The sequence below is a fragment of the Mytilus trossulus genome, chromosome 7 (assembly GCF_036588685.1).
Source record: "Mytilus trossulus isolate FHL-02 chromosome 7, PNRI_Mtr1.1.1.hap1, whole genome shotgun sequence".
In the NCBI taxonomy this organism is placed as follows: domain Eukaryota; kingdom Metazoa; phylum Mollusca; class Bivalvia; order Mytilida; family Mytilidae; genus Mytilus; species Mytilus trossulus.
In genome coordinates this window covers 68,728,992-68,755,803 of record NC_086379.1, presented here as the reverse complement: position 1 = coordinate 68,755,803, position 26,812 = coordinate 68,728,992, and the positions used below count along the sequence as shown (strand labels likewise).

The 26,812-nt window shown below is 31.5% G+C and overlaps 2 protein-coding genes across 2 annotated transcripts in view; one reads left to right on the top strand and one right to left on the bottom strand.

Moving 5' to 3' along the window:
* Window positions 1-8,588, bottom strand: part of LOC134726622 (heterogeneous nuclear ribonucleoprotein D-like) — a 39,262-nt gene extending 30,674 nt beyond the window's left edge. Inside the window, exons 1-9 of the mRNA XM_063591034.1 lie at window positions 8,328-8,588; window positions 7,287-7,327; window positions 6,173-6,300; window positions 5,625-5,780; window positions 5,106-5,237; window positions 3,774-3,873; window positions 2,818-2,973; window positions 1,417-1,455; window positions 13-99 (exon numbers count right to left, since the gene is read on the bottom strand). Of these exons, the coding sequence (XP_063447104.1) occupies window positions 13-99; window positions 1,417-1,455; window positions 2,818-2,973; window positions 3,774-3,873; window positions 5,106-5,237; window positions 5,625-5,780; window positions 6,173-6,300; window positions 7,287-7,327; window positions 8,328-8,476 (988 nt within the window). The 5' untranslated portion in view covers window positions 8,477-8,588. The remainder of the gene's footprint in view (window positions 1-12; window positions 100-1,416; window positions 1,456-2,817; window positions 2,974-3,773; window positions 3,874-5,105; window positions 5,238-5,624; window positions 5,781-6,172; window positions 6,301-7,286; window positions 7,328-8,327) is intronic.
* Window positions 8,589-12,812: 4,224 nt separating this feature from the next.
* Window positions 12,813-25,244, top strand: LOC134725669 (uncharacterized). Its single transcript, XM_063589683.1, has 16 exons — window positions 12,813-12,935; window positions 13,810-13,940; window positions 14,279-14,480; window positions 15,007-15,172; window positions 15,591-15,794; window positions 16,448-16,715; window positions 17,473-17,546; window positions 17,966-18,085; window positions 18,747-18,912; window positions 20,098-20,252; window positions 20,982-21,192; window positions 22,139-22,343; window positions 22,763-23,045; window positions 23,275-23,423; window positions 23,751-23,955; window positions 24,467-25,244. Exons 2-16 carry the CDS (start codon window positions 13,817-13,819, stop codon window positions 24,716-24,718), a joined length of 2,784 nt encoding a protein of 927 aa, XP_063445753.1. The 5' UTR covers window positions 12,813-12,935; window positions 13,810-13,816; the 3' UTR covers window positions 24,719-25,244.
* Window positions 25,245-26,812: the final 1,568 nt, after the last annotated feature.

Sequence of the window (26,812 nt, the reverse complement as noted above, 5' to 3'; positions counted from 1 at the left end):
ATAAATTTCTTCATCGGTTGTATGGATGATAACCTCCTCCTCCGCCTCCTCGGGCACCACCTTTCTGTTGTTTACCATATTGACTTGTCTGTTGTTGGCCTACAAAATATACATATGCTTTATCTTTTCTGCTCCATTTTACCAGCTATCTTCTCCATTGGTATCCCAGGAAATGAATGTTTATATACTATCAAATTCTTTTATTGAACATTACTAAAAAATCTACCTGTGACTTCCAACACCTACATTGATGCATCCATAAAAGCTTAAAATTTTCAGCTTTTTTAATTGTATTCTGCCAGTCCGTCGACCTTCAGAAGTCTGCTGTGCAACTAAAATGAGCTTCAATAACCCTAATACATTTTGCTTACTAGGATGAATAAATGGACTTGTACGAGTCTTATTTCTTAGCACAAGCTCCTTCAAAATTATTACTTTTTATCCTGATAACAAAACTTGATGATTTAAAATAGTTCAATCCTTTACTTTTGCATTATTGTCAAGTCTAGTCATCTTGCTGCTGTTGCCAGCCAGCTACACCCTTGGTAGTTCTAAGCATAAATGAGCTATAAGGTGTAATATACAACTGAAAGCAGGTTTTTTTAATTGGCCATGTGTATTTATTCTGAATGCACAACTCTTAAAAATTTCAGTAAACTAGAGTCCCTTTAAATAAAGAACTTTAAATTAATTCACCCAAGAAATATCCCCCTCCCCCAGATAAAAAACAACTAAATATTTTTGAGAACAATGGCCCAAAAATATGCATTTAATGTCTCTAAGGGAATCAGTCAAATGATATAAATAAAAGTTGCTCGATTAATAAACATGCAGATAAAAGCTAACCCATATGTTACAAAGTCATCTGAAATAAGCTTTTTAAATAAATGTTATCATTTTACAAAAAATAACAAAAACAAGGTATATTCAATTTTATTTAACACTACTTTTAACACAACAACCTTGTATCACAGACAGGTTTTCTTTCAATTAAATAGAAGCTAAGAAAGTTTAACAGCCTACTCCAACCGTACTATTAGAAGAAATACGAGTCGATATGATACACATGCCCCTTTTTCTTTGTACATGTGGACAGAAAATGCAATTCCTCCTTCTTGAATAACCCATGCAACTACATACAATCGGGTCACTACTAGTTACTGACACACTGAATTAAGTTCTAGACAACTGCTGTTTTTAGTTTTAATTATGTACAACACTGACATTGACATCTTTATTGTGTAACGTCCCACTTAATGAAATGAGCAAGACAAAGTTAAATTGAAGAAGAAACTTAAAATGTTGTCCACTATTCAACCCTTGTAAGATTTTAAGCTACTCTTTTGAGTGTTAGCATCACACATCCTCTACAGAAACATTAAACCAAATAAAGCAATGTGAACTGCAGCAACCTACCTTGATCATATCCCCAACTTCCATTGCCATAATCGTAGCCTACAAAAAGATGAGGATGCATCAAACCAAAGACTAGTCAAATTTGATGATGCCCCATATTTTTGGGCTCCAATATCAGGTACTTGTACAAATGAAAAACTGTAATTCAGCGAGATTTAGCACATCACATTTTTTTTTATTTCATAGCATTATTTGTTTTGTATGCGTGTCCCTATTTCAAACTTTGGAATTGCTTAGGTACCATATTCTAAAAATAATTTTGTTTTTGTCCAATTTCTAATGCAAACATGAGAATTTTGAAACTTTTATATAATTCATCTAATTAAACCAAAACTTGAATATCTATATCAGATAAAAACTAATTGTATAATGCATTAGGACAGTGTGACAAGTGTTTATTTTTCATCAATATGTTACCTATTCAATTCTTGAACCATGTCAGAAATATGATAACAAAGCAATAAAATATAAGAATAAAGATTACACAAGATTTTACCTCAAAAGAAATCAACTGAGGCCACAAGTTTTGTGAAAATGTTATATTATAGCATAATCAGCAAGTTTATCCCTTCATGTCAATTCCCAATACAATAAATCAATATCAAAATCCCTTACTAGCATTGTGTACGACTATCATATCCAAACACTATCTGGTTCAATTAGAAACAGCTCCTTTACAGATACAGCTAAAAAATTCAAATCCCTTTACGGATTAAAAAAAATCTGCAAGTAAATTCTTTAGTTCTGACCCCATATACTTTTCAAAGTTTTCAGCCTTGTGATAAAAATTCATAGGATTTTTTTTACTTGTATACACTTAATCTAATTATTCATTTCCTGGCCCACAATATTTTTGATTCTAAATTCTTAAAATAATACAGGTCATACACTTATGTAGTTGTAAAATATATATTTAATGCAACCTAACTATTAAATCTGTAAGAAGTTAACAATTTTGACAACAGGTTAGTTTATATCTGCATATTTGACATAAACTTCAGCAGGTTTCTTTGTTCAATAAAAAATGAAATGAAAAAGTCATCTCGTCAAAACCTAGAGGAAATTATGTCAAATAAACAAGGTCACAATAATTAAGACTTCCATCCTTAATTATATTTCTCCAATAGAGATAACAAATTCTTTTTAATTATTAATCTGCCAACAAAAAAGTGTGTATATAAAAAGACTATCAAGTAAGCAAAGCTGACACACCAACTCCATTCAGATTATTCTCAATATCATTACATAGTTATTGATTTTGGATAATTTGAAGATAAAAGCAGATTTTTTTTATTGGAAAGAAACTTGACAAGCAGGAGGATGAAAGTCATTCATTCATTATGACCTTAAAAATAAAACAAACAGCAAACTAAAATTATTATGATTTTGTCTGAATCTTACCTCCATAACCCCCATATCCACCATAATAACTCTGGTCATATCCTCCCCATCCGTATCCGTAATTATTGTAGTAATTGCTGTCATAATTACCATAACCACCATAATTGTAAGCAGGATAAGCACCTCCTTGGTTTCCATAGTAACCTTGGTTGTACCCTACAATATATCCACACATCATTAATGATGTAAATAAAATATCATAGATACCAGGACTAAGTTTCATATTTACGCCAGACGCACATTTTGTCTACATAAAGACTCATCTGTGATCCAAAAAAAGGTAGAATAAAGTACAAAGTTGAAGAGCATTGAGGACTAGTTCCTAAAAGTTTTGCCAAATTCAGCCAAGGTTAAATGCAGAAATCAAATGAATGTGATGTTTAGTTTTTGATGTGGTGTGTCCTTCATCATTTTACGAGTATTCCTTAAACAATATAAAACATTTATTTAGCAGAAAACAAATTAATAGCAAAATCATACAGCTTATGATTGCAAAATGTTCATTTTTCTTTGTTTTCAAGGTATATTTTGTTTAGAAGAGAATTGTTTCAAGTTAATTATAAAACATACTAAATAAGAATGCTAATTGTTTTGTCAAAATTGCATGAAGATGAATGCTTTGGTAATGGATAAATCCAACTTTATCAACCTTAAACATACAATTAATTGTGAAGATTAATCCTTGGTTGTAGAAAACCATTTACTAATAGATTGAAACCACTTAAACAAGTTGTGAATTGCCACAAGTTTAAAACAAAATTAGGCATTGAACTCTTCTAGTGGTCATTTTCAAAGGAAAAATATAATCTTATTGCCCCATCAAGTCCTCATTTTCTATTCCCCAAGAAAGTCTAACAATGAATTAGGGCAAACAAAATTAAGTGGTGTTGTTTTATTTGTTAATAATGGCTACAAAGAACATTAGGACCCATTCCTTCATTAATTTTGACACCAACCTCCTCCACGACCACCCCTACCTCCTCTTCCTCCATCAAAGAACCCACCACGTCCTCCTCGTTTGCTTTGATTTGTGGGTGTGGCTTTCTTTACATCAAACTACAAATTTGAAAAACACACTTTACTATTCAATTATATACATGATTTTTCAATATTCTATAAACACTTTAGTTTTTACCATTTACAAGGGTATTCTTTACTCAGTCTGAGAAGTTCCATAGTAGTAATTACACTTTACAACACCTGTTAAAAGCAAAAAAAGAGCAAGAACTTGTTAAATCATTAACAAAAATGTAAATAAACTTGATCAAAGTGATCTGTTACATTAATCTAGTAAGATTGTTTACACTTTTGTTTGCAGAGCTTGAACAGTTTTTCTTTCATATTGTTTGATACCTGCCCTCAACTGTTTCGGCTCCTTTGCATCCACTCAAATCCTGCATCCCGCTGGAAGTGGAACAAAAGGAGGGTCAGACATAGTCATCATAGTAATAACAACATTTTTTCCCAGCACTTTAGCCAACAACCACTGTTATTTTTATCTTTTCTTGTTAACTGTTAAGTATCTATATATGAATATATATTTCTAGCAAGGTTTGTACTTCTCATGTGAAAGCGTCTTTAACCTTACAATTCAATATCAGTAAATGTTCCAATAAATGTTCACTGATAGAAATCATAAATAAAACAATACTTTAGCTGAAAATTGAAAAGACTGAAAAATAGAATTTGTTAAAACAGTAAAAAATCATTAAATGTATCCAGATCTAAACAGACATCAAGATGCATTAAACGAACATGCAGTGTATTCACTAATGATGCATACAGACCTATTTTTGATAATGGGATACATATTTGAAGCCCTCAGGTTAACCTTGCAGAAACAAGAAGTCCAAATCCAGAGGATTGTAAACTTCATTGGAGGTCTGTGGAAATCAGTCTTCCAGGACAATCAAATTTTCAACAATAAATCAGTAAATTGGGGTGTGGATTTTTGGAACAAAAAAGTTTACTGGAGGATGTGAATAGCCAAATAAAGAGACATAATAAAAATCTCAATTTACTTTCAATCCCAATTTTCTGGACAACAATATTTGACAACTTTAAATTTTAAAAGCAAAAGGAAACTGAAAAAGATGTCTTTTTAATTTCAAATGTTTTAATTTTCAAAAATCTGTTTTTAAATGTCTGGGAACAAGAAGCAACCACTTAATACATAGATATTTGTGAATTAAAGAAAATATAATTTGAAACTTTTTGAAATATTGCATCATTTGTGAATCCACTGCATTATTTGGAGCAATTTTACAACAGCACAGAATCCAACATACCTCTTGAGAGCCCATTTTGTGTGTTGTTTCATTTAATACTTTCTCTACAGCCTTTTCAGAATCAAATTCAACAAACACAAAGCCTCGTCTTTGGTCCTTTTGTTTATCAAATGGCAATTCCACTTTCTCTACCTATAAATACATTTCATAACACTTATAAATGCCCAACATATATAAAAGTATATTTATAGTTTACATAGATCTTAAACCAATTATAAAACAAGCTTAAACTGCTACTGCTTTGGGTCTATTTTTCAGACATGAGCACACCACTAGTATTTATTGTGAGAACATCTGGTCTTTTAACAAGAATGACAAGTTGAACATTCGATCAATGTGCTTTTTATTTCTAGAATATAAATTAACACTTTTTTCTTAAAAACCAACTTCTTGTGCACTTCCAAATGTTAAGAGCATGGACAGTTGTTTTTATACTTCACTACAATAGAATTTATTTTCTGCATGTAAATGAAAATCTTTTGAAAAGATCAATATATTTCACCTAGTCTAAAAGCTTACCTTTCCAAATTTGGAGAAATATTCTTTAATTTCACTTTCTTCTGTGCTTGGATCACATTTTCCAACAAATATTTTCTTTACCACTTCTCTTCTTGGATTTGCTTTTTTGGGGTCTATTGTTCTTCCATTTAATTTGTGTTCTTTCTCTTCTAAAACCTGAACAAATAAATGCAATTATATAGCTAAGCAAGTACAATTCTTTCATTTTAAATACACAGTATGTTATAACCATATAATAATAATCTCAAGATGAACAAGGAACAGCAAGCAACAGCACTTATTAATTTTGGTTAATTCAAGTAAAAAAAAATTCTTCAGCATACACTTACAAATATATAATAAAGCTTCATATTTCTTTTTAGAAAAATGGTATTCACTTATTTTTTTCTGGTTTAAATACAGATCAAATACTCTTTGGAAATATTCTTATTTTAAACAAGTTTTTTACATTAATTTGCTTCATAATGGAATTATACCATTTGTTACAGAATGTTCAAATAAATCACTTTCAAATATTCATGTTCAAAAATACTATTATACACACTTACCTTGTCCACTACAGATGCTAATTTAAATACAACAAAACCAAATCCTCTTGATCTTTTTGTTTCAATTTCGGTCTTTAATGTGCAGTTTTCTACTTCTCCATATTTACAAAAATAGTCTTTCAGATCCTCTGAAAAAAAAGAAAGAACAATGACATTATGACGAGAAACATTGGTGAAAACTGCACGATAGTTGTGCAGAAAATAATATTCAAAATAGTGAAGACTACAAGTTTAGCTATTTTATGCAAGATTAATCAGTCAATTATTTTTTATTTTTTTCTCGCTACCAAAAAACATGCAAGACTACAGGCAATATAATTGCCACTCTTTTCTTCACATCAATATTAACAAGATAGACAACAATTATAAAATAACTATTAGACCAATAAAGGGCAATACACTTGCATGCCATTACAAGTACAACAGTACAAGTCTAAAAGATGATTTTTTTTTAAAAATAAGTTATAAAACAATTAGAGGCGGCCTTAAGGTTCATGTAGACCCTATGGCTAAAATAGCCGTATTTTAACCTCAAAATTTACTCTGAATACAGACGAAGTTGCGCATTTGTAAAAAAAATCAGGCATAGCATGCAATAAATGAATTTTAAGTATGTTTTATAAAAATAAAAACTTACCAGGATTTTGCAGTGCACTTTTTTTTCATTCCTCCAGAAGGTGCAAAAATAAACCAAGTTGGGAAACAGGTTTGAGAACTTCCCCACAGGTAAAAATTTAAGTGAGCATTTTTAATTGACATGGACATTAGATAGACAATAGATACATGACAATAATTGGTTATTTAAACTGTGTACCTGAGTGGACTATATCAAGGTAAACTCCACTGTTTGTTGATTTTATCATCTTCTGCAGCAGAGACGAAAAAAAGTGTACGGGAAAATCCAGTTAAGTTATGATTTTCGTAATCATACAATGCATTTGAATTCTATTTATCTAGGGCATGCTATGCCTTAAAACTTTTCAAGATGCACAGGTTTGCCTGTACTCAGAGAAAATTTTGAGGTGAAAATATGGCCATTTTAGCCATAGGGTCCACATGAACCTTAATAGAATGATTTACATTTTAGCTTCTTTTTAAACATGATTGTACTTACTTTGTGTAGTTTCCCAGCTCAGATTACCAACAAACAGTTTTCTGAAAGAGATGAAATAAGATACAACTTAGTTCCAATGTCCACAATTAAGATATATAAAATAAGTGGCAAAAATTGAAAATGCAATGGCACTTACAAATTTTCATAAAAAATTATTTCCTTGGGGAACTCTTTTAAAGATCGATTGGCACAGATTTTTGAAATCAACCAATAATATATGTTTCATAAAAACGAGTCAAATAGTGGCCTCAGCATAGTGATGTCTCGGGAAGTAGTCCAGACATAAGTTTAAAATAGCCCTCAAAGACATCATAATTATTTGGACTTACCAAATATATACAGATGAAACAGAATATTGATTATTGAAACATTGATAATGATAAAAATACACCTCATCTATTCACGGCTGACCTGGCCCCGCTAGAACTGTCAACACCTTCAAAAATCACTTTTCCATTGTGGCGTCTGATATTTTGTTTTATGACGTCAATTTTATGGGAACCTGTGTGATATCCAGTAATGGCAGAGCGATAAGGTGCATTTTAAACATTCTTTACTGCTGTTTCAGAATTAAAATTTTCAATGCGATTTTATTGAAAAATCTCTGATTTTTTTAAAGATATATATAAATTCAAACAATACAAAATCTATTTATAGTATAGAAATTATCTAAAAATTGGTTTTGCGGCTCTATAATTTAGGATTATATAATAACCGACCAATAAAGGGACTTGTTTCACCTTTAGAATGACAAAGAAACCGGCGTATAAAAGAATCCTCATGCAATTGATACGTATCAATATAAATCTGTATTATGTATTCGGTATGGCAAATGTATGGATCTGTATGACGTCACATGTGTAAACTTGCGGCGAATTTTTCACCGAAGTATTTGAATAAAATTTCGACATAAGGGCTCGTCTTTTGATTGAATGAAACAATAATTTTGAAAGAATATCGATGGACAGTGGCAGATTCAAGATGTGAACCTAGTTTATTTCATATAAAATGTTCAAAGAACAAGCGGCGGTTTTTTTTTACCTGTCGTCTTCATCTTCAGGATTTCCTCCTTCGGCCTGATCTCCACCTCCAGATTCGTCTCCTTCCATTGGTTCTACTGCGTTTTCAGTGAACTCCTCACCATTTTGTTGTTCAATCTGCTCAGTTATAGGTGTTTCTTCTTCTGCCATTTTTAAAATTGTTCTTTCTTTACACAGGACGACTTCTTCGCACAAAGGACTCCAACAAAATGGCTGCACCAAAGCGTGGTCGGCTGAAATATCGACTTCTGATTGGTCATTAGAAAATTGTACTAATGCACATATTTATTATATTTCTATTTTTTTATTCCTTCTAAAAAAAATACTAGTATTCTATAAGAAAATTATAGTTTCGATTTATCTATTATTATTCTTCTATTGTAATATTTTTTTAAAATGTTGATCTCCGTTGATTTCCGGAAAAAACGAGCTATTCTATTTTCGCCCTACATCTTATCGTCCCTACGAAATCACAAACAGACTATGATCTTGGGTCTTATAAGATCTGTTATATGTTTCAAAGCCTTGACTCCATAGACATTAGCATTTTGACACTATGTCATTTTGGCACCCAGGTCTGAATTCAAAAGGATAATTAGACACTTCGGCACTAAGACAAATCGGCATAGAGACAATTCGGCACAGAGGTAATTCGGCACAAAGACAATTCGACAAGGAGTCATTTGACACAAAGACAATTCGGACAAAGACTAATACGAAACAAAATCGACACTGTCTAGCCCATTTAGTGACCAAGACAATTCGACACCTAATTAACAAGAATTTTTATAGAAATATAATTTTAAAACTCTAAAATAAAATATGAAATACTAAATTTGATAGTTTCAACTTTAATTAAATATCATTTGATTAAATCACAATTGATTGTAAAATGTTATGGTCTGGAAGGCTGATAAATGAAATAAACACAAGATTGGTGTTATCTTCATGAGATGCCGATTTTTCTTAATGCCGAATCCTGTTAACTACTTATTTGGGCTCTTCATTCGAAAAAAAAAATCAGTTTCGATTCGGCATAGCAGAAAACATACTAACATGAGCGCCAGTGAGCTTTTTACCGAATATAAAACCGTATACATAATAATGTATTGTAAAACTGGCTCAACAGAACAACTAGTTAGCAAAATTTAAGTTGCATTTCATAGCTCACTTAAAACGGAATAAGTTGCATTATTATGCAAATTTAGCCTATTCATAGTACCTTCAAGAGAGGGAAGAATACCCTTAATCATGTGGGTACTTTAAAAATATCAATTTCAGATTAATGTATAACAATAAATTAGAACTTATTCCGTTATTTTACTTTGCATCAATTCTCCAAATGGAACTTTGTGACTGGTTGATAAGTTCCGTTGTAACTCTTGGGCTATTTGTTAGTTCTGGTTTTGACTAATTTGCCAAAGAGGAACTTTCACGGTGACTAGTTAATAAGTTCCTTTTGACTTTTTTAATTAGTATCTTGGCACTGTTCAAATATAAGATGTTGCGCTTTTACTTTGCATCAATTCTCTTAATGGAACTTTGTGACTGGTTGATAAGTTCCGTTGGAACTTTTGGGCTATAGTTTGTAACGTTAGTTCCGGTTTTGACTAATTTGGCAAAATGGAATTTTCTAACTAGTTGATATGTTCCGTTGGAACTTTTTAGCTAGTCTCTTTGTTCCAGTGGAACTTTTAGACCAGAGGAAGAACAAAGTAACTAGTTAATAAGTTCTTCCGGAACTTATCGGCTAGCTAGTTCTTTCTTCCTGGAACTTTCCAACGTCGGAAGTTGAACAAAAGAGCATTTTACAAAGACACATGATCATTAACGTTAAATTGAATTTACTGCAGGTTGATACTGGTTACTTTGGAGAAGAAAAACCAACATCCTCTTTTCAACAAGAAAAGAAAGCATCTAAATTATATAGTTAAACTAAGAAAATTCAAGTCGTCACAAGTGTCACCCATGCTGTTTATGTACGGCTCCTTCAATAAAAAAAAATACTAATTTTGATAGTTCATCATAAAAAAGAAGATTTACAATGAGACAATACAGAATTGAACTCTTCGCAAGAGACCAAAATGACACAGCAACTAACGTACATAGTTGTGTTTGCGACAATTGAGACCTTTCTGTTAATTCAATAAAACCCGGCATACAATTTTAGTTGATGAATGATCGCTTCAAAAAAATCGGGGAGGGTTCAAAAATCCCATTCCTGCATGCTGTTAAATCGTAAGGTAATTTGGTTGTTATGTCACAGAATCGAAGTTCCTTCATAATAAAAGTCCCAAAAGGAAAAAATATTCTGGAGTATTATTTCCACAGGAATAAATATTACAGAATATGTTCCTATCGGAATAAATGGTATAGAATATTTGTTCCAACAGGAATAGGTATTATGACATTGTTCATAACAAAGTTTCCAGTGGAACCTCTGTTAGGTGGAACAAATATACGTTCACACTTAATTGACACTTGCCATAATTGCATTGAGCGGTGTGTTCAAAGAATCTAATTACGGTAATGCCATTCACTTATTATTTTGTTATGAGTTGTTTTTACAGTATTAAATAAAATCTATTTTGATTAGACATTTTGAAACACATCGATTGTAAAACAAAATGAAAAAAATACATTTTTTCAAATATGTTTTAAGAAAACATTCAAATCATCTTGAAATACACATGATAATAAGATATTTGATGTATTTAGAAAATACAATTTTTTTCAAATCTTTATCAGATCAAATAAATCTTCGAATGTGCTGTGTGATGATGGGACTGTATGTCAGGAACACCATTAGACAATCACAAATATTCTGTATGTGCATGTCCCAATTCAAGATCCTGTAGTCCAGTGGTTGTCGTTGGTTCATATCTGTCATATTTATTTTCGTAAATTGTTTTGTTATAGATTAGACCGTTAGTTTTCTCAATTGAAATGTTTCTTAATTTTCAGGGCCTTTTGAAGCCGACTATACGGTATGTTTAACTTTTCTCCACGCTATATGGTTGCCTGTAATTGCTTACATCCACTTCACTTAAACTTTCGTTCATGGATAGTTGTCGCATTGGCAATCATACCGCATCACCTTATATTTATATAAACAATTTGAATGAATATTGTTATATATAGAAAATGACAGTTAATGTCGGTCGAGCTAGTATATTGGTTTATTTGAAGCCCCAGCTCAAACGATAATGATATAACAAAGTGAAAACAGTCTTAGTTCATACCTCGCCGCATGTGTACAGCATCACTATCTTCTTAAAAGCAGAAATATATTGTATCATATGTCCATGTTGAAAGCTATGGAAATCTTTTTAATATACTGTGCTTATTTAGTAGGCTTTGGCCATTTACATCAGAAATTATTCAAATAGTTTACCAAACTGCAGTTTAGATCCCCCACACACTGATCAACTGGTTAAATGTCTTAACAAATTGCGTCAGTTAAAGCAGGGTGTTTATACTGAGTATCGGAGTGATTTCATTGAAATAAGAAATAATGCTTACCACCCAACCTCAGTAAGTTATTGTCTATGTCTAACCAGCTTATCAATTTGTTGGAGAAGAATTAAAACTCAGTGCAATTGGGTAAATAATTTGGGCAATTGCTAAAGAGAAATACCAAAACCTCCAGGATAAGCATAGTAATAGTTAAGTATTTGATGCTATCATCTGCAAACTCTTTTTTACATAAATAAGGCCGTTGGTGGCTCGTTTGCATTGTTTTACATTGTCTTATAATATTGGGGCCTTTTATAGCTGACTATGCGACATGGGCTTTGCTCATTGTTGAAGGCCGTACGGTGACCTACAGTTGTTAATGTCTGGGCCATTTTGGTCTTTTGTGGATAGTTGTCTCATTGGCAATTATACCATATCTTCTTTTTTATATAGTAGGTCATGTATGTAGACCAAAACTTGAAATGAACTTACAAGAACCAGAAATTTCCGCTGTGGACACCAGAAGTAACCAAATCAAAATATGATTACTCAGTAAATAAAGCAGATATCAAGTTCAATGTTTCATTTGTATTCCTAGCATAACAAATAACTTGTATGAGGGTCTTTATTGTGATGCTTAATTTGTCCATATCTACATATCTAATAAAACCAATGGCAAAGATTTCAAGTTAATGAAAATCTAGGACTATATATGATTGTATCATAAGCTAGTCCCAAATGAATAGATAAAAACATAAATGATTGAAATCTTTTTCATCAATAGCAGGCAGGGACTTTCTATATAACGTTAAGTAGGTATAGAAATTATATAAGTCCCTGCATGATCAATTAGCATGAAACAGACCCGCTGTCAAAAACACTGTAAACATTTCTTTTAATCAATCAAGAATTTATAACTTTTAACATAACTATGCCATAATGGACTTGTCTTCTGCTTATATAAATACGTTCTTGATTCAATATTAACTCGAGGAGTACCTACGATGGAAAGTCAAACACACCTCATTGACGGTTCCAACCGGAAATCAACGTGCGCATGTTTACTGTATCCAAGCAACATTGGAACTGTTTCCTCTCATGCAATACAGCTAGTTCTCGCTGTATTTGGAAAGCAAGTTTATAAAAATACATGGTAATTTTAATGTATGGCACTGTGTTTTGTTAAGATAATCATCTATACTAGTCTATAGACGAAACAAATGGGGAGATGATTGAAAGCTCTTGACTGCTTAAGTTCTGTCCAGTCAGGGGCGTCTTCACTTTCGTTCCCATGTTGAGCTTTTAGTTGAAATAAATAATGCTACATGTATATTGTTCTAAAATTGAAGAAGATTGTTAAAATTATTCGTCAAATTATATTCTTATAATTGATAATCAACACTTCTGTCATAAGGGAATATTAATACACCTTATCGCTATTTGTTAGCCATTGCTGGATATCACACAGGTTCCCGTAAAATGTTGACGTCATAAAACAAAATAGCTGACGCCACAATGGAAAAGTGATTGTTGTTGACGTCAAAAGTTCATGCGACCGGGTCAGCCAGGATTAGGGATAAAGTGTATACACTTATTGCTATTTGTCTGCCATTGCTGGATATCACACAGGTTCCCCTAAAATGTTGACGTCATAAAACAAAATATCTGATGCCACAATGGAAAAAGTGATTGTTGTTGACGTCAAAAGTTTAAGCGGCCGGGTCAGCCGGGATTAGCGATCAGGTGTATAAGTAGCCACAGAAAAAACATTATTTCTACGTTCATTCTTCAAAGATGCTTGATGTAATACATTCCTAAGAAACAATTTAACATTGTCAATTTGGTCCAATAAATGCCAAACCTCAATTTCTATGACTGTGAACTCCAATTTTATAAAACGTATTTATTTTTTGGGGGGCATATTAAGCATGCATGATGGTTTGTGTTTAAATATCTTTTAGGTTTTAATCCACATATTTTTAATCCTTGAAAAAATTATTTTGATATTTTTCATATTATATTTGTAGATTCAAGATGTCTGCTGCTGTGGCATCAAACCATTTAGAACATGACATCAGAACTCTTGCACAAACAAAGAGGATTAGAGTTACAGAATTCTTTCAAGATTTTGACAAACTCAGATCAGGATTCATAACAGGTTAATTTATTTATCATTTATCAACTTACATTTCGTTAATCTCACATGAGGCAGTATCTAGGAAAGATAATCAAGATCTCTTTTTGTTATTTGGTTAGTAACATTGTTTAACAGTAAACTAACATTTGTTAATCTGCAAGAAGATATCGTGAAATTGAAGAGAAACATTTGAAAAGATATTGAGATTAAGAAAATGGATGATATTAGTTGATTAGAATATTTTAATATAGATTCCCTCTTTATTTGTTTTCATAAGTAAGTAATAATTACATTGATTTTTAAAATAACTACAGTGATGTTAAATTTGATTGCTATACTAAACAGACTTTCTTTTTCAGATCAGCAATTTTTTCGATGTTTGTGGCAAACATTAGGCTTGAAGTTAGATACAGAACAGGAAGCTGTCTTAAGACAAAAATATGACTTTTTGAGAAATGGCAGATTTAATTATAAGGCATTCTGTGAAGAAATAGATAGAAACTTTAATCCACATGATTTAACCAAAGATCCTGCCAGACAGAGAGTGGAAGCTCCTGAATTGTAAGCTCCTTAAATTAGACCTAGTAGCCCAAACTATTATTAATTAATTATTAATATTTTCATGTAAATGTATTTTATACATATAGCTATGCACTTCTATTTTACAGATACTCAATTTGCTATATCTCAGAAAGTATAAACGTTACATTTATCATTATTTTCAATGTTTATGCGCAGACAGCTGTTCCGTATGCTCTAATTACATGGACTCTGTAATATTGTCCATTTAATTTAACCTGTTAACTTGAACTTAGCTTATTTATCAATTAAATTTACAGCATGGTAAAATTTCCTCTATGAGGTACCGATTTAAATGGACTGTGCACATACTCTTTATTGATTTGCAATTGTCAAGTAGAATGTCTGAAACTGTGAATTTGAAAATCTACAAGTCCATCAATTCGTGTTACTATAAATAGTTAAAAATGACCAGAGATTTTTTTGTTGGCAAAAATGAAAATTTAAAGTCATGAACCCTCTCAGTTTAAGATAATTAAGATTTCTGTAATTGCTTTTTCAATTGTAGTCTTGGAACCATAAGAACAGTTCGTCCATTGACTCCCACACAAGAAGATGTTATTTTGGGGGTTTTAAGTCGTATGCAACAGTTTTATCAATACCATGGAATCAACCTGAGAACCTGTTACGAGGACTTTGATCGTCATCATATGGGTGTTGTTACAGAAAGCCAGGTACCTAGTTTAATGAATTTCATCTCTTGAAGACTTTTGCACTAAAGATATTTTTAAAAGCAACAAACCTTTGCAGAACATCAGAATTTTGTCTGCATTACTAGTACATGTACTCATAACCATAAAAGAGTTTAAAGAAATGTTAAAGAAATGAGGCTCAGAAACGAATTTCAAACTATTGCCAACATTGGTATTTATGAATCAGGCCAAGAACTGACTTCTTGCTTAAGTGGTTTGTCATAGATAGAAAAGTAAAAACTTCAAAGAAAATTGAAGAGAGATCTTCATGATTTTGATAAATTGAAATATATTGGAGAAATTAAGTTCATTTAAATGTTATTTATACTTCAAATTTATCTATTTTTATCTAATTTTCTGTGTATGAATTTAAAAATGATACCTTTTTTTTCATTGTCAGTTTTACCGAAGTTTTCCTGGTCCCCCAGATGTGAGTGAGAGTGAAATCACATTGTTAGTAAACAAATACAGAGATCCTGGCAAACCTGGACTTCTTAATTACTTAAACCTTCATCATGATATTGTGGCCATCACTGGACAAATAGTCAAACAGAAACAACTTACACCAACATTTGAAAGATCTGTGGACTATGTCCCATTGCAGGTATAATAATTAAGAAAAAGCATTCAGAAAACATGTCTTCCATTTAAATTCACACATTTAATGTGTACCTGTAAACTGTTATGTTACAATACATTTTGAATACTATAACTAATCATTGTAATACTAAGTAGAAATTAAAGTCAAGCTTTCACTCTAATATTTGTAGATGGTATCAAAAGGTTAAAATTAATGGGTGATTGGTCTTTTTAAACATCCGTCCTTAGATTGTTTTTTTAAATGCTTTTCTACCCTGTGTTTGTATGCAGTCCTTTATTGAAGCAAGACAAAAGTTATTTAGAATTCTATACATTGTCGAAAAAACAAAAAGTGGGACATAATCAAGGGGGTCTCATTGGGGGGTTCCGACCCCAGATCCCGCTTACTGTTTTGTCAGATTCCCGTATCCCGCTGACACTTTATACTAAGCAATTCTCATTTTTTTGTCATTTCCCCGGTCCCACAAGACCTCATTTCCCATTTTCACGACACAATAATTTGACTTTCACATGTAACGCTTACAAAAAAATCAGCAATCCTGCTTCACGCTTAGACCCCAATGAGACCCACAATCAATACAATTTTCTAAAATAGTCCTATGTTGTATGAACATCATTATACGTGTATGTAATTTATGATGTTATTGTCATTTGTAGCCAACTTCAGATCCAACATTGAACCAGATCTTTGATAAAATCAGAGTTGCTGTTTTCAAAAATGGGATCCGTACAAAAGAATTCTTCAAAGACCATGATAAATTAAGGAGTGGTATTATAACAGAGAACCAGTTTATATGTGGACTGGCCCTTGCTGTTGGAAAGGAAGCTCAGTTATCGAGACCAGAGATACAGAAAGTTGTTGAGTATTACAGAAGACAGGATGGGCGTGTACAATATAAAGAATTTTGTGATATGATGGAAAATGGTAATTAAAAGATCAAACACAAACATTTAATTATTTGTTATATACTTTTTCATTCATAGTCTTTCTGAATTGTAAGTCATCTTTTTTAGTAAGCAACGATAATAGACAACTTTCGAGTTTGATGCATTTCCGTCAAAAACTCTGGTTTTAGTGAATGTCATATGTGCGTTTAGGGGCGTCGTCACTTCCGTTCCAATGTTGAGCGAGTGGTTGGAAACTATAATTCTATATTGTATGAATTATTCGGCAAATTAAATTCTCAAAATTGACAATCAGTACTGCTGTCATTAGGGAATTGTCATTAAGTACCTACAGAACAACAATTATTTATAGTTTATCCTGCACAATGACGATCACTAAGATGCTTGATGAACGTTAATAGTGTAGGGATACAGGCGACCCCCTCTATCTGGTAAATGACGTCATAAAGGCGTGTATAATTGACGAGTTTTTTCCGGTGATGGATGAACTAGAAAGTGGTCTATTGCCTTTTTATTGCTTTAATTGATATATCACTTTTTACCTTCAAATGTCATTACTAATTAATATTAGACACATTTATTTGAAAATCATGTTCTTTAAAAATAGTTTTATAATGTATTTAAATACAGTCCTATTTTGTTGTTTAGTTAGGTCTTGAGTTATGTAGCTGTTTCATTAATGTATTCCTTATCTCCTTATTTCACGTTTAAAAATTGAGGTTTGTTAAACTTTGAAAGGTTAATTTATACTAATTTTCTCTTTTGATATTTTTCAGCATTTAACATACCAAACCTTGACAAGAAACCATTACAGGAAGTAGTCAGACCATCAAGAGGAGCACTGGCGAGGGTAACTTTCTTTATAAACAGGTTTTAATTCAGAATGTATAGAGATTTAGATGTTATCAGATGCAACAAGATTGTCTCAAAATAGTAGTTCATTTTTAGTTTATGATTGATCTCTAGTTTTATAAAAACATATATTTTGGTGACTTCTATGTCTTGAAATATCCAAGGTTTAAAATTTGTACAGAATGTTTGAACTTCTGGAATATTAAAGAGGGAATTCACTGTAATTTGAATATGGTATTTAAAAAAAGGTTATATCAGCATCATAGTATAAACCAGTTGGATTTTTATTTTCATTCGAAAATACTATTCTGTGTTCATTTATATGTTGTTATTACATTGTTATACTTTTCACCACTATTTTAGCCATACTCCATTCTTATTTACTTAATGTTAAATGTGTGTACCATTGTTTTACAGACTTTGAAACCACTGACAGATGCTGAGGAGGCCAGAATGAATGTGGTTTTGTCAGAAATGGCAGAACAGGTTAGACGCAGGAGACTGATGATGTACACATACTTTAAGGATTATGACAGGGTAATTAGTATACATGTTTAAATAAAAATAGTCACATCAAGCTAAACAAAACTCATTTTTAAACATATTCAATTGAGAAAAAAAAGAAGTTAAGAATACCATACAGACAAATAACACCAGTGGTAAAGATATGTAATGCAAAGAAGTAGACAGTATCGTAATGAAAATGAAATGTTGTTTTCTCAAAAATAGATTAAGAAAACTTACCCAGGAATAAAAATACAAAATTGAGCAACCTTAAAGAGCGAGAAACAAGAAATGAAAAAAAAACCAACTAAATAAAACAAGTTTAAATATTATTCCACAATGTAAGATGGAAAACATGAAAATACTCTTACACGGTCTTGCTATAAAACATGAAAAACTACTATTTAGATAGAAAACAACTAAGTAAAACAGAAACTAAACATATCTATACAAGATATGCAAGAACTAAGTAAATTTTGACACACAATTAGCAGATTATTGAAATTTAATGTAAAACATGTAAAACTACTATCCAAACAATTAATCAGTCAAACCACAGAGCAGATCAAATAAAATGTTTTCAGCTGTTTGTAGGAATATATTATAGTTATGGAGTAATACACATGAATGTTTTACTTGACAAGGATTTTGATTAATATGCCTTTATGAGATAATTTTGAATGTTTTTTTACAGGGTAAGGCATATACCAGAGTTGTCACACCATTACAGTTTGGAAGAATTTTACATTTCTTAAGTTTAAATGTAACTGCAGAGGACATGAAGTTATTATGTAAAAAGTTTGAAGACCCTGCTAGTGGGGATGTTAATTATCCAGCTTTTGTACAATGTGTAGATAAAGGTTTGTATAAAGAGATCTTCTTTTATTACTAACCCTTTCAACGCTACACAAAAAAAAACAGTTAAATGTTCAGTGCCTTGCACAACACTTTCTATACAATATACATTGTACCAAAAGTGTTATGAACCGCTCTAACCATTTTAATATCAAATAAACATGATATTTATTAAAAAATTTAAGCACAAGAAATTATGCAAATTCCATAATTTGAAATAATTCCAAGTTCAATTATTAAATAGCCTGTACAATGATCTTTCACTTATGATTAAAGGAATAGGTGGATATTGCTCTCGTGTTTTCACAATGTAGCATGTTGAATGTTTTTTTAAACTCATCAATTTAAGATATAATTACGTTTTGTTGTTTAGTGAATATTAAGCTTCTCAATGATCAAATTTTTTTTAAGTCAAACTGCTATATAACCAGTGTAATTTTTATGATAAAACGGTTGGTTCAAGTTTTTTTTAGATTTTTATATTTTTGTCAAAGAGTCAAAGTAAATACTATGTCAAAATTTTATGAAAATTGAACGAGCCAAATTAATTTTAGTTAAGGTGTTGGGTACCTGTACCAGTATTAAAATTAGCTGAACTAAGTAATAATTTTATTTTTTTATATTTTCTTTAGAGAAAACTTCCAACATTGTAAATAACTATGCTAAAATATACCTGCTTTTAATGAATAAAAACCAAAAAGCGTACTAAATTCAATATGAATGAAGTATTGAAAAAAACCTTGAACATATTATAAGTGATTGATGGAATGCCAAGTCATTCTAATTCATGTTCAGAGTAAAAATTTCAAGATTTTTTTTCAATAATTTTGATCCTCAGTAAGAGATTCCATCTAGATAATAACTGTCAACTCTTAATTTGGAAATAATGTTTTAAATGCTGTTTTTAGGTAAAATTCAAAATTTCCACTATGCAAATGTTGAGCAACATATTTGTGTTTAACTCACTATTTTTTTTTTTTAATTTTAAAGCATGTAACTGACAGTAATTGAAAAGTTTTGCAATCGATTACTTACAAAAATCTGAGTAATCGATTATTAATCGATTGCACAAAACACCTTCATGTAATCGATTATTAATCAATTACATTTGTCAGTAATTGTGCCCATCCCTGGGTACCACCTTAAGAAAGTAAATGATAAATAATGTAAACTTATTATGAATTTTTCAGAATTTGTTGGTCACACTTTGGAAGATGCTGATATATCAGAAAAGGGACGTACTAATATAAATGCACCAGAGAAGACTCTACAGAGCATCAGCAATGTCTCTTTTGAGGATTTGATGTCAAGAATAAGACATATAGTGCTAACAAGTAGACTCAGGGTGGGTATTTTTGAAGAAGAAAAAAAATTGATATAAATGACAGTTTATAAATAAAAAAAAATTGTAAAAAAGATATAATCACCAGTCATAGAGAGAAAATCATGTTAGTAAGTTCTAAAAAAAATAGAACGACTAATCAATGGAAAGGAATAAATTTCAAAAAGGTTCATATCTGAATTGTTCATTCCAGCTTTTTTGAAATATTCTTTTTTATAAGGAAATTCAATTTTAGGTGATATACAAAGATGTGTTTCAGCATTTTTTATATTATATTGCATGTACATATTTTGGTACTAAATTACTTTTTGAGTGAGATGTCTTTTTTGATAATGCAAATTGTTTCTACCCAAATAGTTGATAGAATGCAGGTACCCCCGTAAATAGAATATAAATCAAATTCAGACTACTTCAATACAGCATGATTATCTCCCTTGTGAAAGTATGCCATTGTGAAATAAATAAATTGTTAAATCTAATAACCTTGTATGACATTAGAGTTACTAATAAGTCAGGTACAGTCTATAGAATCTTATGGTTTTATAGGTTTACCAATAACTTGACCTCATTTTTATGGGTCATGGTTAGAAGTTCAGTTTTAATGTAACCATGAAGAAAGATTTTGTCATTAACAACTTTTTAACTTGTTAGCAGTATATATTGTTATTACACGTTCTTTTACTATTATTTACTGGCTTCTGATTTTGAAAACTATTTTTCTTTCTTTTAAAGGTGAATGAATTTTTCCAAGATTATGATCCATTAAGAAGTGGCTCTATCAGTAAGACACAGTTCAGACGTGGTCTGGGATTACTTGGACTCAGTAAATTGGGAACCCATGATTTAACAGATGGTCATTATAATGTCTTAATTGATGCCTACCAAAGTCCTGACAAAGAAGACCAAGTGTTGTGGACAAGGTTTTTACATGATGTTGAAACAGGTTAGTGTTTAACATTATACTGAAAGTGATATAAAAAAGAAGATGTGGTATGATTGCCAATGAGACAACTATCCACAAAAGACCAAAATGACACAGACTTTAACAACTTTAGGTCACCTTACGGCCTTCAACAATGAGCAAAGCACATACCGCATAGTCAGCTATAAAAGGCCCTGACAAGACAATGTAAAACAATTCAAACGAGAAAACAAACGGCCTCATTTATGTAAAAAAATGAACGAAAAACAAATATGTTACACAAAAACAAACGACAACCACTGAATTGCAGGCTCCTGACTTGGGACATGCACACACATAAATAATGACAACTTTCAAGTGTTTTCAACAAGAATTTAATCATAGCTTTGAAACAGATAATAGAAATCAAGTTTTGTGAACAAGATTTTCACAGTTATAGCATTATAATACTGTGAATTCTTTACTAATTGTTGGGTACTGAATTTTGTTGATTTCATTGACACTAATGATCCCTGAATGTTTAAGACATCATAGATATTTAACAGAATAGTGACAGTGGATTTTTTTTTAAACCTTGAAACCAAGTTTCTGCAAAGTTATACTCTTACCAACACAAAATATAAGATTCCAAAGTAGATAATTTCAAAAGGTGCTTGACACAAAAATCATCGAACCATATAGGTTATTTTTTTGTTAAAATTCAAGTTTTTGTTGTACCTGTCAACAGCATTTTATAGGCCTTCTTTTCTGTAATTGAATTCACAAATTTCACCAACTTAATTAACCAAATGAATAAGATTAACATGGTTTTAGTGAAAAAAATGTGTAAAATGTTTTAAAGGGAGATAATTCATGGTTTATAATCCTTGATATTTTTTTTGTAAGTACAGAATGTTGTGAACAATTAGTTAGGCTACAATTTACCTATTAAAGCCACGAAAACATAATTTGTTTTCCTTCTTTTCAGTATTTACACAGCCATGTTTGGAAAAAGATCCAAATTTCCAAGTACCTCCACAGGAAATATTCCGTGTCCCAAAACCTGGTACTGTAGACTGGGAACAGAGCACTGAAGACCATCAAAGTATTTTTGAAGCCACCATGGATAGATTACGACAAAGAACAAATCAAAGAAGAGTACTGACAAAACCAGTTTTTCAGGACTTTGACCTGTAAATATTGATTTATACTTCATTGATCTTTGATAGGGAATGGGAGTTGAATTTTTACTTTCTTTACAGAAGAAGGAAAAAACTGATAATACCATAGTGAAAAAATGTTGTTTTGAATTTCATTCTATCCACCTTAATTTTCATCATAATGACATGTTTTGCATAAAAAAGCAATTCTTAGATGCTAATAGTTCTTCTTTACATTTACATGTTACAATGTCCCTTTATTCAAAAACAGTTCTGCTGATTATATAAGAAGGTGTAAAACACAATAAGAAGAATAGGGCAAACTTTGTAATCAGTTTTTACCTGAAATTTCCCATGCATTAATTTTAACTTGATTACAAATGTTTTTTAGATTAATACAAATGTAATTGTGATTTTACACTATATATAGTCATATGTTCCTGTTATTTTAGACATAATAATGGTCATGTGACCCGGGTGCAGTTCCGACAGTGTTTAACAATCCTAGAACTTCATGCCACAGAGCCTGAGATGGCATCACTGGAGGCCAAGTTCTGTAACGATGTTGGCTTTAACTACTTACAATTCCTGCAAGAGCTGGAACCAAGAGAACAACAACAGTTTATGTATGAGAAGAGATTAGAAGAACTCAGACTTACAAATGCATCAAAGAAATTACCTGAATTAAATATTGCTGAAGATTTAGAAGGTGTTATGATGAAAGTTAAAACTAAGGTATATTTTTGGAATTTAAATTTCAATGACATATTTGTAATGTCCAAAAAATCATTTTGGCATTTTAGGTCAGTCAATTTAGATTATTTGCTTCTTCAACTATGAGATTTTGTCTTGATTAAAATGCTTCACACATTTTAAAGATCTTTAATAGTATTCTCATTGAAAAAAATCCAAAAAAATCAACTGAAACAGGTCACTTAAATATGATATTTTTCATTTTCTACAGGTCAGTAAAGAAAGAATTCGTGTTCTGGAGTACATGAGAGACTATGACAAACTCAGGTCTGGAAGAGTACAGAAGATATCATTCCGTCGTGCTCTTGATTTATGTAGATTTGAGTTAAAGGAATCAGAAGTCTGTATCCTGGAAGACAAGTATGTATATATATGATCATATAATTTAAAATCTTCAGACATTTTTAAAAAATGTGACATAACCTTCCACATAGTTGATTTTTTGCCCCATCTAGAGGCATTATGTTTTTTGGTATGTGCATCTCTTCAATCATCTGTCCAATTGTCTGTATCACTTCAGGTTAAAGTTTTTGGAAAGGGGTTTTTGATCAAGGTAGCTTGAAAATTAGTTTACAATGTGTGAGCAAAAAGAACGGTCATCCCAGGAACTTGGCATTGTAGAAAAACCTCACATCCATATTGTTTTAAAGTCACACATTATATTATTTTCTCCTGTGTATATTACAGATACCAATCACAGGGTTACCCAGATTTTGTAGACTATGTAAAGTTCTGTGATGATGTGGAGAGTATATTTACTTTCAAAGAACTAGAAAAGGCTCCATTACAGGAAGTTGTACAGTTCAAACCTCCAGAAGAATGGGAACTTAATAAACTAGAACCAGAAGCTGAATCAATGTTCTCGATGTGTGTGGATAGAATTTCTGAAAAGGTTAGGAGGCTATTTTTTTTACAACAGAAGAGCTCCTTGTTCTGATTAATGATGGACCTTTTAAATTTTCAAATGTATAGAGGAATAATATTCAGTGCAAAGTAAAAAAAAAGTTTATGTAACATGGTGTTTACCCGAGGTACAATGATGGACAGCTTAGTCACAAATCTTAAGCTACCTGATAGTTAAACAACTAGCAGGACACTGAATAAGTAGAAAACCCAATTCAATTCTAAGGTTATTTTCAACAAGGATGAACTTTCAACAGAAAATAATAACTACTTAGATCTTGCAAAATAAAATCTTAATAGCTGTCAATTACATGTTGTAATAGTCTTATAACTATGGATTCGAAAGTAGCAATGAAAGCATGATGGTTTTTTTATTAAAAATTGAGTGTGTTGAAAAATCATATCTCATCTTTTATTCAGAAATTTGAGTGTTGAAGAATTTCAGACTCTTTTTTTATTGTTACATTCAGGTGTACTAATTATATGTTATTACCTTACAGGTGAGAAAACACCGAATGCAGTTATATCCTTTGTTTGAAGATTATGACAGGGTCCACAATGGCACAGTATCAAGATCACAATTCAGACGTGTTCTCAGTGAACTTGAGTTAGCCAGTCTGGTAAATGAACAAGAATTTAAACTTCTCTGGCACAAGTTTGATGTGAAGATCGGAGGAAAAGATGATGTTAATTACATTGCATTTTGTGAAATGATTTATGCTTTAGCTAAGTTTGAATGGAGGAAACCATAGAAATGTTAACATAGAAAACTAACAAGCATTAAACTGTGATAAATAATAAAAATTCCTAATGAGAAAACAAAAGATAGTGAAGAAACGATTATTTTGAACTGAGATTGCTTAAAGTTGAAACAGTTTTATGAATATGCAGATTATGTTTTAAGTATCAGTATATTATGGATGTTGCAAATTACTGTTAGTTCATTTCTTTTGCTTATAAATAAGTTATGTCATGTTTATTTCTTTGCTTGATGTTTCTCAACTTTTCCAGAAAAATAAATTGTTCTTTTTAAACTATTAGATTTAAAAGACATTGTTTATGGAAATGCTGCCAAACGTTTTCTTCATTTTGTCAAAACAAGGTTGTATTATTGTTGTATAAAATTTGCTTAAACAATTAATTACCTTGCAGTATAAAGAGCATTGTCAATACAAAAACAAACATATTAGAAGCAATCTATTTTACATCAATTTTATTTTTACACTATTATATTTAAAATTTGTTTTATATCTAATAAAAGATGTATGTCCTTTGTAATATTACTGTTTTATTGTGCCACAAGGAAATTAAGGGGACTTAAGAACCCCAGAATCTTATGTCCATATATGCATCCACAATATATTTCTCAGAAAGGTGTATAGTTCAACTGGTTGTGGATTGATTACATTGATTTTGACAGTTTTGTTAGACTCCCCTTATTTAGCTCACTTGTCTCAAAGGACCAAGTGAACTTTTCTCATCACTTGGCGTCAGGTATCGTTATCTTTTACAAAAATCTTCTCCTCTGAAACTACTGGGCCAAATTTGACCAAACCAAGAAGGCTGCCATGGCTAAAAATAGAATAAAGGGGTAAAATGTAGATTTTAGCTTAAAACTCTAAAACAAAAGCATTTAGAGCAAATCTGACATGGATAAAATTGTTTATCAAGTAAAGATCTATTTGCTCTGAAATTTTTAGATGAATCGGACGACAGGTTGTTGGGTTGCTGCCCCTGAATTGGTTATTTTAAGAAATTTTGTCCTTTCTGGTTATTATCTTGAATACTATTATAGATAGTGATAATCTGTATTCAGCAAAAATGTTCAGCAAAGTAAGATCTTCAAATAAGTCAACATGACCAAATGGTCAGTTGACCTCTTAAAGAGTTATTGCCCTTTATAGTCATTTTTTTACCAATTTTTCCTACTTTTTTACCAATTTTTCCTACTTTTTAGCTCACCTGGCCCGAAGGGCCAAGTGAGCTTTTCCCATCACTTTGCGTCCGTCGTCCGGCGTCCGTCGTCGTTGTTAACTTTTACAAAAATCTTCTCCTCTGAAACTACTGGGCCAAATTGAACCAAACTTGGCCACAATCATCATTGGGGTATCTAGTTTAAAAAATGTGTGGCGTGACCCGGTCAACCAACCAAGATGGCCGCCACGGCTAAAAATAGAACATAGGGGTAAAATGCAGTTTTTGGCTTATAACTCAAAAACCAAAGCATTTAGAGGAAATCTGACATGGGGGTAAAAATATTTATCAGGTCAAGATCTATCTGCCCTGAAATTTTCAGATGAATCTGTCAACCCGTTGTTGGGTTGCTGCCCCTGAATTGGTAATTTTGTGGAAATTTTGCAGTTTTTGGTTATTATCTTGAATATTATTATAGATAGAGATAAACTGTGAACAGCAATAATGTTTAGTAAAGTAGAATTTACAAATAAGTCAACATGACCGAAATGGTCAGTTGACCCGTTTAGGAGTTATTGCCCTTTATAGTCAATTTTTAACCATTTTTCGTAAATCTTAGTTATCTTTTACAAAAATCTTCTCCTCTGAAACTGCTGGGCCAAATTGAACCAAACTTGGCCACAATCATCATTGGGGTATCTAGTTTAAAAAATGTGTGGCGTGACCCGGTCAACCAACCAAGATGGCCGCCACGGCTAAAAATAGAACATAGGGGTAAACTGCAGTTTTTGGCTTATAACTCAAAAACCAAAGCATTATGAGGAAATCTGACATGGGGTAAAAATATTTATCAGGTCAAGATCTATCTGCCCTGAAATTTTCAGATGAATCGGTCAACCCGTTGTTGGGTTGCTGCCCCTGAATTGGTAATT

What these genes read in the sequence shown, in the direction of transcription:
- LOC134725669 (XM_063589683.1), top strand. Translation starts at nt 13,817, where the DNA reads ATGTCTGCTGCTGTGGCATCAAACCATTTAGAACATGACATCAGAACT. An exon ending in ACTTTAAGGATTATGACAGG is followed by an intron (nt 18,086 to 18,746) that starts GTAATTAGTATA and finishes GTTTTTTTACAG; the next exon opens with GGTAAGGCATATACCAGAGT. An exon ending in TGATGAAAGTTAAAACTAAG is followed by an intron (nt 23,046 to 23,274) that starts GTATATTTTTGG and finishes CATTTTCTACAG; the next exon opens with GTCAGTAAAGAAAGAATTCG.